The sequence below is a fragment of the Zalophus californianus genome, chromosome 3, assembly GCF_009762305.2.
Source record: "Zalophus californianus isolate mZalCal1 chromosome 3, mZalCal1.pri.v2, whole genome shotgun sequence".
Lineage (NCBI taxonomy): Eukaryota > Metazoa > Chordata > Mammalia > Carnivora > Otariidae > Zalophus > Zalophus californianus.
The window spans coordinates 66,785,097-66,804,142 of NC_045597.1; the positions used below are offsets into that span (position 1 = coordinate 66,785,097).

The 19,046-nt window shown below is 34.2% G+C and overlaps 1 protein-coding gene across 14 annotated transcripts in view; it reads right to left on the bottom strand.

Annotated features, from left to right (window-relative positions):
* Positions 1-19,046, bottom strand: part of NBEA (neurobeachin) — a 680,715-nt gene that overhangs the window by 322,953 nt on the left and 338,716 nt on the right. For all 14 annotated transcript variants that reach the window (XM_027588285.2, XM_027588293.2, XM_027588287.2 and 11 more), the window contains one exon: positions 3,695-3,759. In XM_027588285.2, coding sequence (XP_027444086.1) covers positions 3,695-3,759 — 65 coding nt within the window. The remainder of the gene's footprint in view (positions 1-3,694; positions 3,760-19,046) is intronic.

Consider the following 19,046-nt stretch of genomic DNA (forward strand, 5'->3'; position numbering starts at 1 on the left):
ATCCATCTCTCAGTTCTCAGTGAAGATGTCATTCTGTTTGGATACACGTTTTTTTGAACCTCCTGTTTTTTTTTTTTAATTTTATAGACAATTTTTAGAGCAATTTTAGGTTCACAGTAAGTAACCGTGAGTAGAAGATACAGAGATTTCCCAGATATCCCTTCCTCACATACAGGCTCATCCCCATTATCAACATCCCCTACCAGAGCGGTACATTTGGTACAAATGATGAACCTACCCTAATATGATATTATCACCTAAGGTCCATAAGTTTACCTTAGAGCTCACTCTTGGTGTTGTACATTCTATGGGTTTCGACAAATGTATAATGACATGTATCCACTATTATAGTATTAAACAGAGTAGATTCACTGGCCTAAAAATCCTCTGTGCTCTGCCTTTTTATGCCTTCCTCCTCCCTAACCCCTGGCAACTACTCATCTTTTTACTGTCTCCATAGTCTTGCCTTTTCAAGAATGTCATATAGTTGGAATCATACAGTAGGTAGCCTTTTCAGATTGGCTTCTTCTACCTAGTAATATACAATTAAGGTTTCTCCATGTATTTTCATGGCTGGACAGCTCATTTGTTAATTTTTTTATTTTTTATTTTGTAAAGATTTTTATTTATTGGACAGAGAGAGAGAGAGGGAGACCAAGAGAGCACAAGCAGGGGGAACAGCAGAGGGAGAGGGAGAAGTAGGTTCTCCACTGAGCAGAGAGCTCGATGTGGGGCTCAATCCCAGGACCCTGAGATCATGACCCGAGCTGAAGGCAGACACTTACTGACTGAGCCACCCAGGCACCCAGAGAGCTCATTTCTTATTATCACTAGATAATAAATATTCCATTGTCTGTTTGTATTACATACATAAATGGGTATCTGCTTAACCATTCATCTACTGAAGGACATCTTGGTTGCTTCCACGTTTTGGCAATTATGAATAAAGTAGCTATCAACATCTGTGTGCAGGTTTTTATGTGAACATAAGTTTCAACTCTTTTGAGTAGATACAAGGGAGAACGATTGCTAGATCTGCAATAAGAATATGTTAAGTTTTGTAAAAATCTACCAACCTATTTTGCAAAGTGGCTGTACCATTCGTGTTCTTACCACCAGTGAATGAGAGTTCCTGTAGCTCTACATCCTGGTCAGCACTTGGTGTTGTCAGTGTTCCAGATTTTGGCCATTCTTATAGGTGTGTAGTAGTATCTCATTGTTTTGATTTGCATTTCCCTGATGACTTATGATGACAGGCATCTTTTCCTAAGCTTATTTGCCATATGTAGCTCTTCTTTCCTAAGGTGTCTGTTACGGTCTTCGGCTCATTTTTTTTAACCAGGTTGTTTATTTTCTTATTGTTGAATTTTAAGAGTTCTTTGTATATTTTAGAGAACAGTCCTTTATCAGAAGTGGCTTTTGCAAATATTTTCTCCCAGTCTGTGGCTTGTCTTTTTATTCTCTTGACACTGACTTTTGTAGAACAGAAGTCTTTAATTTTAATTTAGTCCAGACTATCAACTCTTTCTTTCATGGATCATGTCTTTGGTATTGTATCTAAACAGTCATCACCAAACCCAAAGTCGTCTAGAGTTTCTCCTATGCTATTTTCTATAAATTTTATAGTTTTGCATTTTACATTCAGATCTCTGATCTATTTTGAGTTAATTTTTGTGAAAAGTGTAAGATCTGTATCTAGATTTTTTTTTTTGCATGTGGATGTCCAGCACTATTCAATGAAAAGGCCATCTTTGTTCTATTGTATTGGTTTTTCTTGGATACATTTTTTGAAAACCCTGATAGTCCTACCACTTGGAGAATATACCTTTCAGTCTAGAGTAAGTGTCCTGTCTTCTACTTGTATTAATACCTATACCACCTCTATCACGGCACCTTTATAATAGTGTATGTGTTATTCTAATATTTGCCTTTCCCCCAAAATTCAGAACCATGTTTGTCTCATTCACTTCTCTAGTCCCATCTCCTATAATAGGATTTAGTATGTAGTAAATACTGAATAGACATTTGCTGTATTAATGCACACATGATCTGTTCTTTTATATTTATAGCTAGTCATGTTTCATTTTTTTGTTCCAAAATAATCTTTATTGGAGGAGCAATTGGTATGAAAAATGAAAACAAAAATCTAGAATGGCACAAAGAACATTATGGTGAGCATTTTGAAGGTTTCTATAATTCCAACTTTTTTCCTAAAACAAAATAAAATGAACTCCAAACTCTATCACTGAAAAATAAAATAGTATCAGGACTAAAACCTCTGGTATTAGCAAATTTTTCCCCTTCCCTGTTCTAAGACAATAACTATAATCTTAAGTGCTAAAGATTCAATTATATTAACTCTTCAGAGACTTACTGATGACAAGATAATTTTTGTTTTTTCCTTCACAGTTGAAACAAATTGACAAAATTAGCATGTATGTGAATTGAGAGATTTCTATAACTGATATGAAAATGAATAGTCTGGGCAATATTTTTTTTCTATTTTTCATTGCCTTAAGATGGATAATAATTATTATCAATTCTTATCACAACAAAGTTTTGTAAGAACTACAGTACGTTACTATGTAAAATTAATATTTGTTATAAAAGAAAACTGATATTTTCCTGCATCTTTTGCTTTGCAGTGAATGTAAAATTTATTTTAACTTTTAGAGATGTGTTATTATGACTAAAAATAATTCAGTCATAGAATATGTAAATGAAAAATATATAATAAAATGAATTATAAAAACAGAGGTTATGTCTCTGAATTATAATAAACTGATGGGAAAAAACTATTACTAAAAAGGAATACTAAACTGCATTTAATTTTTTTTAAATGGGTTTCATTACCATATATAAACTAATTTTCAAGGAATATATTGTAAAATATTCTTTCATGACACTTCCCTGGATAAAGAGTTTTATATACAGTAAACATTATTCCCTTATCATCAATTTAGTTAAATACAGTTTCAAATAAGAAATAAATAGATCACTGTTTTCCAAAGAATATAGAAAAAACATTGTAAAGGATGCAGGTTGTTGGCTGACATAAGCTATACATCTCAAAATGGTGACACTTAACATCTGTCTCAATGTATCCACTGCCAATAAAGTATTGGAAAAATCACAGTGAACAATTGTTTATCCTAAAGTGATAAATACAATAATGAGCTCAAACACAAATTTACTTACAGCATCATTTTAACAATGGAATATATGAATTCCTAACCTGACTGTTCTATTCCCCATGTTTAACATTCTTCACATTTTCAGTTGGGTATCCGAGAGCATGATATGTTCAGATAAAACTACTTCTCATGAACTGAGATGGGCTGAGGCAGTGAACACTGAGCAAAGCTTTGAAAACAGATGGAGTGGCAGATGGGACTGCAGGCTGGGTTCACTTGATCTGTGTTAAACAACTTTACTGCCCAGTAGGATGGGGCTCAAATCTCACAAAAACCTTATAAAGTTTGTTCCTTTAGTTCATAGATGCTTTTCCCCACCCTAAAATAAATATGATTTATATCTTAAACTTTGTTCCTTTTAAGTTTAATTAGCTCTGTGATAAATTATTTAACTCAAGTATATTTTCTTAGTCATTTTTAGAACAGATGGTAGGAGAGCAGTTGCCTAGCGGAATAAAATGTACATGGACTAATTGTCTAAAAATTGTAAAATTAATTACCTTCCTTCATTGATGAGTTCAATAAATGCAAGTCCTGCATTCTTCTGAATAGAATTCTGCCATTCCTAAAAGGAGAAACCAAACCAAGTATAAGAAAAATGAGCATGTAAACAAAAGTAATATCTGGTTTAAGGATCATGTTGATGTTGTTAACAACTTCCATGTGATATCATTTCTAAATCTTTTAAAAATATTTTTAACAAGTGTTATTTTGTAAGAAAACCAAATTTTCAAAGTAGCTCTGTATCACTTAGTTTATAAGGTGCTTTTGAATTCCCAGTAAATCTCAGGCTTGATGCAGACTGAGATAAAAAATATGACACAGGTACAGAAGGCTCTCAGCACAAAGCTTCCTTCCAAAAGAAACCAAATAACTACTCATGCAACTATACAAGCACTAGCAACATTTGGAAAGAAAACATTAGGCCTGAATATAGAGATTTTTTTCATTGAGACTGTAAAACAAAAATCAGAAATATATACAACATATTTAAATTGATTTGAAATTAAATGTTCTAGTTACACACGTGCATTACACGTGACTGAAAAGTATGTAGAAAAAAAGGTTACAAATGAATTCTTTTGAATTTGAAAAAAAGGGGGGAGAAAACAATATTAAAACTATATCCGAATGTAACCTCTCTTTGCTAATCTAGATGAGAATATATTTGTGAATTTGGCAGTTCCACAGTGTCATCATTATAAATTTGTGATTATTAAATAGTGTTTTGGATTAGGAAAGCATATTGCTTATTTTGTACTCTTCCAATGGCATATTTAGAATATGCCTTAACCATTTTTTGAAGGGGTATTGGTTTATTCTAGTAATTTCAATTTTTTGCTTTTTTTAAATTTAATTTAATTTTATTATGTTATGTTAATCACCATGCATTGCATCATTAGTTTTTGATGTACTGTTCCATGATTCATTGTGTATAACACTCAGTGCTCCATTCAGTACATGCCCTCTTTAGTTTTTGATGTACTGTTCCATGATTCATTGTTTGCGTATAACATCCAGTGCTCCAAGCAGTACGTACCCTCTTTAATACCCTTCATCAGGCTAACCCATCCCCCCACCCCCCTCCCCTCTAAAACCCTAGTTTGTTTCTCAGAGTCCATAGTCTCTCATGGTTCATCTCCCCCTCCGATTTTTTGCTTTTTTATATAGCTGGTAAATTGCATTTTTTGAATTAAAAATCACATCCCTTTCAATAGTACTATAAATAAATGCTTCCTTAATACATTTCATAAAAAAATCCCTATTGATCACTCATATCACTCATCTATAGAATTTTTTTCTCCATGATTTTCCTACTACTAAGTTGCTATACACCGAGGTAGTCAGCTGACTTGCCACAAATTCAGCTTCACAAAAAATAGTCTCCATGTCAACCTTTCCCTCTACTCTTGATCATATTGCCTTTTTAAAGCTTTGCATATATACAGAGAATAAATGTGGTCCCCAAAAGTAGGTACTTGGCTTGTAAATATTTTTTTAAAGATTTTTATTTATTTATTGAGAGAGGGAGAGAATGGTAGAGAGAGAGCATGAGAGGGAGGTAGGTCAGAGGGAGAAGCAGACTCCCTGCTGAGCAGGGAGCCCAATGCGGGACTCGATCCTGGGACTCCAGGATCATGACCTGAGCCAAAGGCAGTTGCTTAACCAACTGAGCCACCCAAGCACCCTTGTGAATATTTTCTGCTCGAGTAAATCTGTGAAGAATTACAGAAGAATGCATCATGAATCTACATTTCCCCACCAGGAGAATCAACAACTTGGGAAAAGAGATGTGGAAGCCTGGGGACAGTAATGATCTTATAAAGGCCTAAATGGTTCTATGGTTTGCTAAATGGTTTTAGGAAAGCCACTGTTAGCTATCAAACTTCTTCTACCTTTAACGAAATTAAATTTTCTTATTTAGAAAATTTATTTTAGATAATAAATAATATATTTAGAAAATTTAACGAAATTTTCTACCTTTAACGAAAATTCATCTAAATGACAAGATCACTATTGCATTTTACAGTGCTTATTAAAACTTTAAAATCATTTCTATTGAAAATAATTATAGGGAACCCTTTTTCCTATATTTTAATAAAATGGTTTATATTACTATCCTTTTATATATTTTGTATATTCCCACTATATATCTTATATTTACTGCAAACCAATATCCCACAAAATGTGCAGATTTCTCAGGAATACTTGACATTTACTGTGGTATCACCTGAAAGAGAAAACTGACTCTTATACAACAAGAACCATGACACTCTGAAGAATAAATTCTTACAACTTCTTAAACGTGATTTTCTTTATGATACTGTTTGTACACCAAGGCTCTTTTATCAGCAGAAACTTTAATATGCATGGGATTTTTCAAGAAGATATTTCAATCTTCTTGAAATACATATTCAGGTATTACATATGCATCCCAAATTATACTGTGTCTAAACTATCATAGAGTAAAATGTTTTGAAAACTCTCTTCAGATCAAAGATCAAACAAAAGATATCAGTGAGGTGCCTCAGCCCATGAGACACTAATTTGCAATCTTTGATAAAGGAACAGCAGAAATAAGTCTGAGCCAAGTCAAGGACATTAGAGTTTAAAGGATGAGAAAGCCAATGAAAGTGTGTGACTGCAAGACTTCATTCAAGAAATATGTGTTTTAGAAGAGTAATTTGTCATTTTTGAACAAGAGGAAACAGTAGAAGATTGTTTTATATGCCTTTCTAGAAGAGAAACAATAAGGGCCTATATTCCACTGGTATTTTGAATAGGGAAATGGAAATTAAGAGACGATACAAGGAAGAGATGTCAGGACTGGATGAGAAATTGGATTTAAGGGTTAAAGCAAAAAAGTGGAACAATATAAGGTTTAAGTTTTTAGCATGAATGACAGGAAGAATGGTAATATTATGAAAATAAGAAGGGTACACATTTGAGGAAAATCACAGGTTCATATTTGTTGGATTTAGAGTGATATGGTATATCAAAATGGAATGTGGAATCTGGAATTACTTGCATAAAAATATTAAGGCAGACCATCAGGCAAAAGTCGCTAAAGATGGAATGAGCACTGGGTGTTATATGCAACTGATGAATCTCTAAATTTTACCTCTGAAACTAATAATATGCTATATGTTGATTAAATTGAATTTAAATAAAAAATTTAAAAAAAGAGAAAAAGAATCAGAAAGAGGATCAAAAGACCTAGGTCTGCCTGAATTTTGGGAATCATTTGTATTTTTAAGATTAGAAAAAGAAGCCATTAACAAATAAGAAAAGATCTAACAAAATTTAAGAATAGTAGCAAAATAATATAGCACCATTTAAAAGAAAATAATTCACTTATTCCACTGGCTCATCAAAACAAAAACATGCGAATAAGACCCTTTAATCACTAACATTCTTTTTTTTTTTTAAAGATTTTATTTATTTATTTGAGAGAGAGAGAATGAGAGAGAGAGAGCACATCAGAGGGGATAGGGTCAGAGGGAGAAGCAGACTCCCTGCCGAGCAGGGAGCCCGATGCGGGACTCGATCCTGGGATTCCAGGATCATGACCTGAGCCGAAGGCAGTCGCTTAACCAACTGAGCTACCCAGGCGCCCTAACATTCTCTTTTTTAATGATTAAGGATTTTATTGTATGTGAATTGTAAAACACAAAATATGGTAAACCACAAGTGTATGAAACATAAATTGAGAAGTACAAAAAAACAAAACAAAACAAACAAAACCAAAAAAGATGCCATTCCACGAGAGGGGACAGAAAGCTAGAGCTGCACTGGCTGTAGCTCAGAACTGGCACAGGAGCTGGTGGCTGAGCCGACTCTAGGTCTGGAGCTGACCACCTCTGATGCTGGTGGTGGATATGGGAATGGAGTTGGCACTAGACGTGTAGCTAGACCCAGCTCTAGAGCTGATGTCAAATCTGGCTCCAGTGCTAGAGCTGGTCATTGAACTAACTCTAGTTCTGGGCTGACTTTAAGTCTGGCACTGTTGCCAGACCTGGTATGAAAATTGGTGACAGAAATGACCCTAGAGCCTAGAGCTGGAGCTGATAGTAGCTCCGGGGCTAGAGCTAGAGCTGGAGCTGCCACTAAGTCTGGAGTCAGTAGGAGTGCTCAGGCTGGAGTTAGCTATAGCTCTGCAGCTAGCCCTAGCACTATTTCTGGAGCCAGTGCACAAGGTGGCTCTAGCTCCAGAGCTGCTGCTAGGATGAGTTCTGGAATTGCCCTCAGCTCTGCAGTTGCTGCTGGAGCCAGTGCTGCAGTTAATGATGGAACTCCCTCTATCCCTGGAGCCGGCTCTAGCTCTGCTCTGGAGCTGGTCTGGAGCTGATTCTAGTTCCAGAGCTGGCACTGCTTTCAGCTCTGGAGATGGAGGAGGACCCAGAGCTGTGTGAAGCTCTAGAGCTTGTTCAAGAGCTGGCCCAAACACCACAGGTACTGGAGCTGGTGCTAGAGTTGGCATAAGAGCTGGTGCCTAAGCTACTAATATCACTTTTGAAGTCATTACCTAGAGCTGGCAACCTGACATGAAAGACACAGACCAAAACAAGAGTACAAAAGAAATACCAGGAACAACAACAACACAACAAAAAAGGCAACCTGGAAAAGAGAGACTGAAACAGAAAAAAAAAATCTGTGATTACATGGTTGAGATATGTGAAGATATTGCAAACATCAAGAAAAGAAAGCTTAAAAGTCACAAACATTTCCCAAAAGTACAGAAGGTGCCAACAAAAAGATAAAGGGAAGCAACAACAGTAACAACAACAACAAAAATAAATAAGGAAATTGGAGGTTCTCCAATGGAAAGACCATATCCACTGAGTAGGAACTGTAGAAAGAGTGAATGGCGAAGAGTGAAAGGGGAACGTGAAAGACAGGAAATTATCAAATAAATTTAAAACTGTTCCCAGAAGTGAAAAATCTGACATAAAACCCCCAGCAAAGCACATTATCATAAAATTTTCCTTAACATGAGGGTTAAGGAAAAGGCTAACATGAACAAAAAAGTTTGTACAAAGAATCAAGAATAAGAATGAAACTAAACTTCTCAACAGTAAAGCTAGAAAAGGGAAGGAAAGGAAACACTGCTCGCACAGTTATGGAGAACATAACACTCCGAACACAATATCCACCCAAACTCTCCATAACGTCTGAGGATAGACTAGTTTCAGACATGCATAAACATGTGTTTTTCATCCACTCTCTTTCCAGAACCTAGTGATGGTGTACTCTGCCAAAACGAGGGTGTCTCTCCCACAGGAGAGACAAGATTACGCTCTGACAATTACTGAACCTCAGGGACCTAAACAACAAAGATGTATTTCTGCTAATGCTCCAGGTCCATTGCAGGTGTTCCCCTCTGCATCATCATCAGCCTCACTCTGGGAGCCAGACCGACAATGCAGCCATTGTCTGGAACACTGTTGGCAGCCAAGGTGGAGATAGTTAATTTTATCAGATTACAGAGAGTAAAAAATTTTGAATGAAAACTTATCATTGTCATGTATATATTTTTGATGTCAGAGTTGTTTTTATATTTTATAAGCAGGCAATATAATTCCCGAGTTTGTTTGATGACAATGTAATGCTATTGACAGGCTTTGTTATTTGAGTTCAACTTCTTCCTCAGAAAGGCTGAAGGGAGAGTTGCTCTTTTCTCAAAATTCTTACCTAATTCAGAGCTCACATAATAGGCTCTATCTTGCTCTTCTGTCACTTCTGATTATCCTGCTTTTCTTCCCTCAGATGTAAGTAGATACCATATAGTTATGTGACACAATTTTAAAACAACATAAACTGAGATACCAAATTTCCAATATGGAGTTCAACACTAGCTAGCTTAAAAGTATTTTTCTGTATGTCTCTAAACCCCAATTTACTCTTTATATGTTTTATGTGCACCTTATACGATTAGATCTTAGGTACTGCATCTTTGAAGGAGGAGCCACATTTTATTCATTTATAGTAACTAATGGGCCAGAAGAAATAAATGATCTAATTTCTACAATGACTATACTACAGCATTAAGGCAATGAGAGGTCAATTCTATTAGTTTAGTGACATTGGATGGAAAACAAAGAAAAAAAATCCTATGAATAAAATTTAAGAAATACTATATTCCCTATTATCTTTTTTCTAGGGTCTATTAGTTATTTGCTAGCCAAATTTGAGTATTTTCTTCCCTACTGTAGAAGACTACTGGGTCATACATTAACATGTTATGAATGGGAATAAAGAGTAATTCTGCAGGCTTTGACCTAAGTAAGGGTCAAAGTGGATTCCATCCAATGTTAGAAGAGTATAATTCAACTTCTAAAGGCTTTCAAAATTCCTCAGTAACTATCATAACCAATTTACATAATTTCAATTTATCAAGTCAATTTCTGTTAACCATATTAACTAATATTAACAATTTGTGAGGTCACAAAAATGTTACCAATTGTCTTTCTTTAAGAGGGTTTAAGGTTTTCAATTTCCAGATTGTGGTAGGAAATATAAAAGTCCGAGGCAGGAGATAAACTAAGTCCCAGGATATACACAGTAATCTCTCTGGCATCTGAGGGGAAAAAAAAGTCAAGTAATTTAATTCAAAATTATGAGTAATATAGGAATAATATGAATATGAATTCTAAAACAGAAGAACATATAATGTTTGTGCTTCCAGTGGGTTGCATAGGGTACAGTTATGCTACCCTTTCCACTCCTCCCAACTATGCTGCATCCCAAGGGGCTGCTTCAATAGAAGAGTTGGAGAAGTAATGACCTAAGCCATACAAATAGTACTAAAACTAGAAATTTTAAACATGTTTGCATCAGTGGTTGTCTGGAATTTAGCATGAGACTTCAGTCTCTCCTGGTTTTGGTGAATTTTAAACAAACAGATTCCACAGGCAATGAGGAAAACACAGAATTTTTTCTTTCAACCACTTAAAAAGAAAACTAAATGAGAGAGAGAAAAGAGGATAACAAATATTCCTCACAAGATGAAGTATATTTTCCCTCTCAGAAAATGTCAGGATTGAATGTATTTTTAAAGCTTATTTAATAATTTCTGAATGACAGTTGTAAAAGCACCAATAATTATTTGGGCAACTTCATTTTAAAATTCCAAACTCAGTAAAATATGGTACCCAGTACTGAATAGTAAACAAAAACATAGAAGTGCAAAGAAAAAACTGGAATGTGAAGGAAAAAGTATCCTATAGGAAAAGCATAACTTGTAACAATAGTTTATGTTGGCAAAACAATAAACCTTTTTCTTAAGGTTTTATTTATTTATTTGAGACAGAGAGAGAGCACAAGCAGTGAGTGGGGTGAGGGGTGGAGGGAGAGGGAGAAGCAGGCTCCCCACTGATCAGGAAGCCTGGCACAGGACTTGATCCCAGGATCCTGGGATCATGACCTGAGCTGAAGGCAGAAGCTTAACTGACTGAACCATCCAGGTGCCCTGACAAAGCAATAAATCTTAAAGTGTGTAAAAATAAATGATTATTTTAAAACCTTGGAAATGCGAAATGGGATCAATCCTAGATCATTATTTTCTCAATGATTAATACTTTTGTTAATCAGAAAATATTCCATCTGAAATATAATTACTTATATTTTGTAGTGATTTACTCACACACGTCTCCCCACTACATCATAAATTCGTTAATGAAAGGAAGGATCTTGTTTTTTTTTTTTTAAGATTTTATTTATTTATTTGTCAGAGAGAGAGAGAGCGTGCACAGGCAGAGGGAGAAGCAGGGTCCCTGCTGAGCAAGGAGCCTGATGCGGGACTCGATCCCAGGACACTGGGGTCATGAGCTGAGCCCAGGGCAGACGCTTAATCAACTGAGCCACCCAGGCGTCCCAGGAGGAATCTTGTTTTATTTAACTGTGCATACCTACTAAGTAGCAAGTGTCTGGCATACTGTACAAAATCAATGTATTTTTGTTGTTGAACTGAATTTAATCCTCCCAAATCAAGGGTATCACTTAAATTTATGGTTCTCAATCTGGTTGAACAAAAGAATCAACAGGGGAGTTGTTAAAAAGTACCAATCATAACAGAATAATCTCTAAGGATAGGGCCCAGGCATTGGTATTCTAAAGGTTCCCAAATTATTTTGATGTAAAGTCAGTGTTGACAACCACTGACTTAGGTCATCTTCCTCTTAGAACAAGACTGCACACATAAAAACCTCAAAGTGCTTAACTTGCAAGCAGAGAGTAATTTAATCATGAGGTGATGTATATATTTTCCTTCAAGTTGTTCAATTATTTAAATTTCCTTCTACTAGTCTGTAAAATAGTATATTATTGCATCATAATTACATCATAATTTACACCATAATCATTGAAGTATCCACATCTCTAAAATAACACCATTACAAAGGTCCTTTTCAACTGACACGGCATTTCATTCCCACAAATGGTATTTTTGTAAGACTGAAAGTGTTAACTTATAGTGACTGTAAAAAAATGTGAGTAACGAATGATGCTAGGCGATGATCATATACCTTTATGTTGATGCACATTTGATTTTGCATTTCAAAAAGTGGGTTTTGTTAAAGATTTATTTATTGAGAGAGAGAGAAAGAAATTGAGAGAGAGAGAGAGGAAGAGGGATAGAGAATCCCAGGCAGACTCCACGCTGAGCAAGAAGTCTGATGAGGGGCTCAATCTCATGGCCCTGAGATCATGACCTGAGCCAAAACCAAGAGTTGGACACTTAACTGTCTCAGCCACCCAGACACACCAAAAAGTGTTTCTTAAATGTACATTACTATGTAACCGATTCTATGAGTTTCTAAAGAATAATTAGGTAAAATATTGAAAGAATGACAAGAAAAGTACTTAGCATAGAAAGGAACTAAGTGTTGTGGTTACGGACATATAAACTACGTTGAGAGTTGATAAATGAGATATAGCTGGACAGGGAAGATACTTTAATCACTATCTTAGCTTTCTAACAATTCTCTCTGACATGCAGACTTAGAGAAATTACTTAAAACAAGGGAAATGGATACATGAGAATGTACAAAAGGGATAATAACTTATTGTCACGAAGACAATCTTTTGGCAATGACAGGGAAAAAAGTGTACTTTAAAATTGTGTCTACAAATCATTCCAGAACATCTTCTGCCATTTAAGAAAACACACACATGCACACACACACGCACACAGACATGCACTCATTCAACTACTGAAAAAAAAGAGAAGGTGTAAATTAAAAGTAGGCATCAAATTTTTGTCTTCATGGGAAACATACTAAACTGGGTTTGAGTGCCTGCAGAGATCTGCCCAGTCTTTAGACAGTTTTGTCATAATTTTTTAACTCTTCTGTTTGGATGCATAAAATTTCCTCAAGATGAAGGATTTTTTCAGAGAATTGGATATCAAGTTAAGGATCCTTTGAAACTAAACACTTTGAAGACAAATAGGTTCCAGAAGGATGACAATGAAATCCCTATGTTCTCTTCAATAATCACTTCATGGTAGTTAGATGACCTAGTAGAAATCTCAGACACAGGACATAATTTTTTTTTCCCATCTATTTCAGCTCAATGCATATTTCTCATTCCCTTTGGCTTTGTATACAATTAGGTAAACCAACTTAATGTCCTTAAAGACTCAATCCATCTCAAAATCTTTGAAAATATAGAAAATATTTCAAGGTAAAAAAGAGAGGTTAAATTGAGACCTTGTCTTCAGGAACTCCAGAACTGATTTTTTACTTGCTATATCCTTAATGTCTACTTATCATTAATGGCCATTAAAAGTTGGCAAGTGCCTCAAAAATTTTTCTAGTGAATGTTCATTATAACTGGCATGCTTATTAATTCTCTGCAGTAAGTTAGAGAAATTAGTAAGTATAAGGACTGAAGTAAAAATATACTATATATAGAGAAAACCAGACATAAGTCATGTTTTCAATGTATACAAAAATAAACTAATGAAAATAAACATGCAAGTATTCAGTGTATCATTTGTTTTCATTTTCATTGCTTATTTTTGTGATCTTACTAAAAGCATTATAGGTAAAAGTGGATATAAGAAGTGAATAATTAATCTTAGGGAGATTATTGATATGAATGTCAACCACAGAAAAACCATTAGGTAATATGGAAATACATCTAGTTGGTTACTAAAAGTTGGTGTATCATATAAAAAGGTTTCCCTGGATCCTAAGAGATCACTAAATTATGTAAATACTTTTAACACAACTTTTTATTACAAATATTCTTATGTGTGTGTATATATGTATATATATGTATATGTGTATACATATATATACACACATATACTTGTATTTCTAATGAAAAATAATCTAGGTTGTTTTACGAGATATTTTTTAAACAGTTTTTTCTATAACTGTGAATATATATAATAAACAAATTGAGGATACTTCTTCCTTGGTAAGAAGACATCTGCTACTGGAAATGATCAGAAAAACATCAAGAAATGAAACCTTTATTAAATATAAAAATAGAGGAAATATTTCATATTTTCTCTTTAGGTAGGAAAACAGTAAAAGCTAGGATAGGATTTTTTTTTTAATTTTTTTTGAAGGTTTTATTTATTTATTTGACAGAGAAAGCGAGAGCACAAGCAGGGGGAGCTGCAGAGGGAGAGGGAGAAGCAGACTCCCTGCTGAGCAGGAAGCCCAAAGCGGGGCTCCATTCCAGGACCCTGGGATCATGACCTGAGCTGAAGGCAGATGCTTAACCAACTGAGCCATCAGGTACCCTGAGAATAGGATTTTTAAAAATAAACTTTGATTTGTGCCTTTTTAATTAAAAAAAATAAAAATTTAAATTAAAAACTAAAAACAAATATGCAACATTTAAAATATTAGGGTTTGGGGCACCTGGGTGGCTCAGTCATTGGGCATCTGCCTTCAGCTCAGGCCATGATCTCAGGGTCATGGGATCGAGCCCCACATCGGGCTCCCTGCTCGGCGGGAGGCCTGCTTCTCCCTCTCCCACTCCCCCTGTTTGTGTTCCCTCTCTCGCTGTGTCTCTTTCTGTCAAATAAATAAAATCTTTAAAAAAATATTAGGGTTTAATACATTTAAATATGCAGTTTAAGATTTAGTGCTAATGTGGTTTTGAAGAACATCAGTTTGATAGAACAATAACTTTTAAAACTTGACAATAAAACAAAATCCTATACTGGTCTGCAATCAATGAAAGAACAAGGACTGTCTTTCTTTAATTTCCATGAATTATCATGAAAAAGGTATTTACTTTTGTTCAACAAAATTCATTTCCTGAGAGCTTACCACATGTCTGAGTCATGACTGATGTACTACTATTTTCTCTTAAGTTGCACTGTACCGTTAATATCACTTTTTTGATGATCTTTGAGTGTCATATTTTTCTAGAGCTAAGAATTAGTGTATCAGTAGATTAATTCTCAAAACATTATAACTTCAGAAAAGTATATGGTAAAATATAAAGGAAATTATACCATTAGCATAAGAGCTCCAGACTGTATTCAACTATGGCATAAAAGTGCTGGGTATTACCAAGCTATGCAAGAATAGCTTCTCAAACACTGTTCATATATAACCTAATGATACAATAGACATTTGATAATTCTCAAGATGTACACCCTAAGGCCTTTGTACTTAGTCATGTTTTGAGACTACCACCTAGACTTATACTATATCCCACAACAAAAGATCATTATAAAAACTGCCTTATTTTCAAGAATAAATAAAAAACAACCATGCTGCTTTGAGCTGTTGATGCTTTGTTGCTGCTTAGGCTAATTCATTGCCACATGCTGAATTTGTAGCACACATGATTTCAATTCATGCCATGGTAAAATAATAAATCACACTATTCCAGTTATCTATGTTACCACTTATGAACAGAAGAAACTTTCAGTGTTAAATCCTGAATGCTAAGACCTTGGTGTGCTTCGTTGGCATAAAGCAGAATTATGTACAGTTATATTAAATATTTTATATTTACTCATGAATAATCATGTAGCAATAGGTGTATAAGCCAGTATAAGAATGTTAGTGTTGTAGAAACTTAGATCTCATCATTTTTAGCCCACTGCAAGAATCTTTGACGCACAATTAATTAGCTGATTTTTGCTTGGACACCTACAGTATTCTGGGATCCTGGAACAGCTTGTTCTACTTTGGGACTATATTAATATTAAACAAAGAAAAGCACAGATATTCATATATGAAAGGGAGAGCTGTGGTGACCAAGATAGCAACTATTACTCACATGTGGCTATTACAAGTACTTGAAATGCAGCTAGTAGGAATTGATATGGGGTCTAAATATAAAGTGTATACCTGATTAATTTTAAATGATTGATAAACTTGTGTGGTGTTTGGACTTCTGAACAATGACTTGTAAAGTTGGTTCCCTCAAGTAACTGTTACTTGTGAGTAAAATTTTGCTTGTCATTATAATTAATATAGGCTAGTAACAAGGTCATCAAACCAATTTAAAACAATAAAAGAGTCCACAAGTGTGTGTGTTTGTCTTCACACACATCTATCCAATTTGAAAGACTTAGTATAAAAAACAGGCATATAAAATCTCAATTATTTTTATATTGATCACATGTTGAAGTGATACTTAGGTTAAACAAAATATATTATTAAAATTAATTTCACCTGTTTCATTTTTACCTTTTTAAATGTGGTAATTAGAAAATTCCAATTGTACATGACTCAACGTTTCATTTTTTCAGACAATGCTGCTCTAGAGTACCAATTGGGAAAGCAATTGGTAAACAATTGCTGCTATAAGAACAATTTCTGCTTATACTAATAATAAAAGAAATAACTTTGCATTTACATGTAGAAATGTAGTTTGAAAGAATATTCATTCAATGATCAATTGTTATCACTCCTGGGTAATGAAAATATGAGGTAAGGGCAAATTTTATTTAACCTTCTACTATTCTAAAGTTGTTTTTCTTTTAGTGTACAGGAACTACTCTTGAATTAGATATCATCTTGGGCATATACGCTTAAATGATTTTCAACACGGGTACCAAGACCATTCAATGGAAAGAGAATGGTCTCTTCAACAAATGGTGCTGGGAAAACTGGATATCCACATCCAAAAGAATGAATTTAGATCCCTCCTCACATCATATATAAAAAGCAACTCAAATGGATAAAAAACCCAAATTTAGGAACTAAAACTATTAGAAGAAAATACAGTGGAAAATTTGCATGACCTCGGATTTGGCCATGGGTTAAAAAATATGATACCAAAAGTATAAGCAACAATAACAACAAAAATAAACAAACTGGACATCACTGAAACATAAAATTTTGTGTGTCAAAAATCACTATAAAGAGAATGAAAATAACCTACAGGAGAAAATATTTGCAAATCATATACTTGATAAGGATTTTATATCCAGAATAAAAAACACATAAAACTCAACAATAAAAAACTCAATTAGAAAATGGAAAAGGATGTGAATAGACATTTCTCCAAAGAGGATACACAATTCGCCAAGAGATGCATGCAAAGATGCTCAACATCATTAGTCACTAGGGAAATGAAAATCAAAACCACAATGAAATACCACTTCCCACTCACTAGGATGACCATAATTAAAACAAGAATAACATATTAAAACAACAACGACAAAAAAGAGAAAATAACAAGGGTTGGAGCGGATATGGAGATATTGGAACCCTTGTACATTCCAATGTAAAATGTGCTGCCATCATGGAAAATTGGAAGTTTCTCAAAATGCTAAACAGAATTATCACGTGCCTCAACAATTCTACTCCTAGGTATATGCTTAAAAGAACTGAAAATAGAAACTCAAATAGATACTTGTAGACCAATACTAATATAGCAGCATTATTCACAACAGTAAGATGGGGTAAACAACCCATGTGTCCATCAAAAGATTAATGGATAAACAAAATGTGGGTACTGTACATAGAATGGAACATCATTCAACCATCAAAAAATGAAATTCTGATACATGTTATAACATGGATGAACCCTGAAAACATTATGTTGAGTGAAATAAACTAGACACAAAGGACAAATAAAATTCCACTATAAAATATTGAGAATAGGCAAATCAATGAGATAAAAAGTGGATTAGAGGTACCAGAGTCTGGGGGAAAGAGATATGGGGAATTACTGCATAGTGGGTACAGAGTTTTTGTTTGGGGTGTTGAAAATTCTTGGAAATAAATAATGGTAATGGCTACACAGCACTGTGAATATAGTTAATGCCACTGAAATGCACACTTAAAAATGGCTGAAAAGCACACTTTATGTTATATATGTTTTACCAAAATATAAGTATGTATATCAAATCATCCTGGGGACTGTGTTTTCTCTTTAGTCACGTATTAGCTTAATAAGTAATAATAAATATATATACTATGTGTTGGACAGTTTGTTAGGTGTGCATGGCATAATGGTGAATGGAAAAATAAAATGAACTTTGTTATGGTGAAATTTGTAGTGTAACTGAAATGGATAACATCCATAAAGTAACCTTGGAAGACTTTAAGGCTCTGCATCATCCTTAAGAAGTCTTTCCTTTTGAATAGTTTGAAATAGATATTCTGTAATTTAAAATACTTTCCACAAATATTAATATACTGATGACACTATACATAACTAATTTTCTCCACTGGCTGAATGGAATGCTTCCAAAAGAGAGGAAATACTGGACATGATGCTTATCCTAAAGGGAATTCCAATTAAATGGACAAAGACAATCATGCCTGTGTCACATGTAAGAGCATCCAATTAAAACATGTAAACAGGTACCTATATTTACTATATAAATATATGTACATCAAGTGCTAAGGGGAATGATGGAGTGATTAGAACCACATAATCATAAATGAGAAAAGCTTTATGAAAGAAAGATTTTGGAAATAATTGAGAAGATATGAGGTAATAATAACAATTCTATATTTTGGTAATGGTAGTGGTTACATCAGTATAAGGAACGAAATTGCTTTGATCTATATACTCACACAAATGAATGCATGTAACAGTGAAACAGTAAAATAATGCTGTGACACATGGAACTCTATGCACTATTTTTGCAACTTACTGTGAGTCTACACTTATTTAAACAATGGAAGAAAAAGAGGACACCAAAAATTACTAATCACACAATAGCTTTAAAAATAAAGTATGTTGAAATATACACAGGATGAAAGTAAAAAAAACAAAACAAAACAAAAAACAACACCGAAAAGCAAGAAAATGTATAATAGTGGTAGGGCTGTGAAATGCATACACATTGTTTTTGTTATTTTTCAAAGTTGTGGTAATATGCCTGAAGAATTTATATAATGTAAACAGAAAAATAGA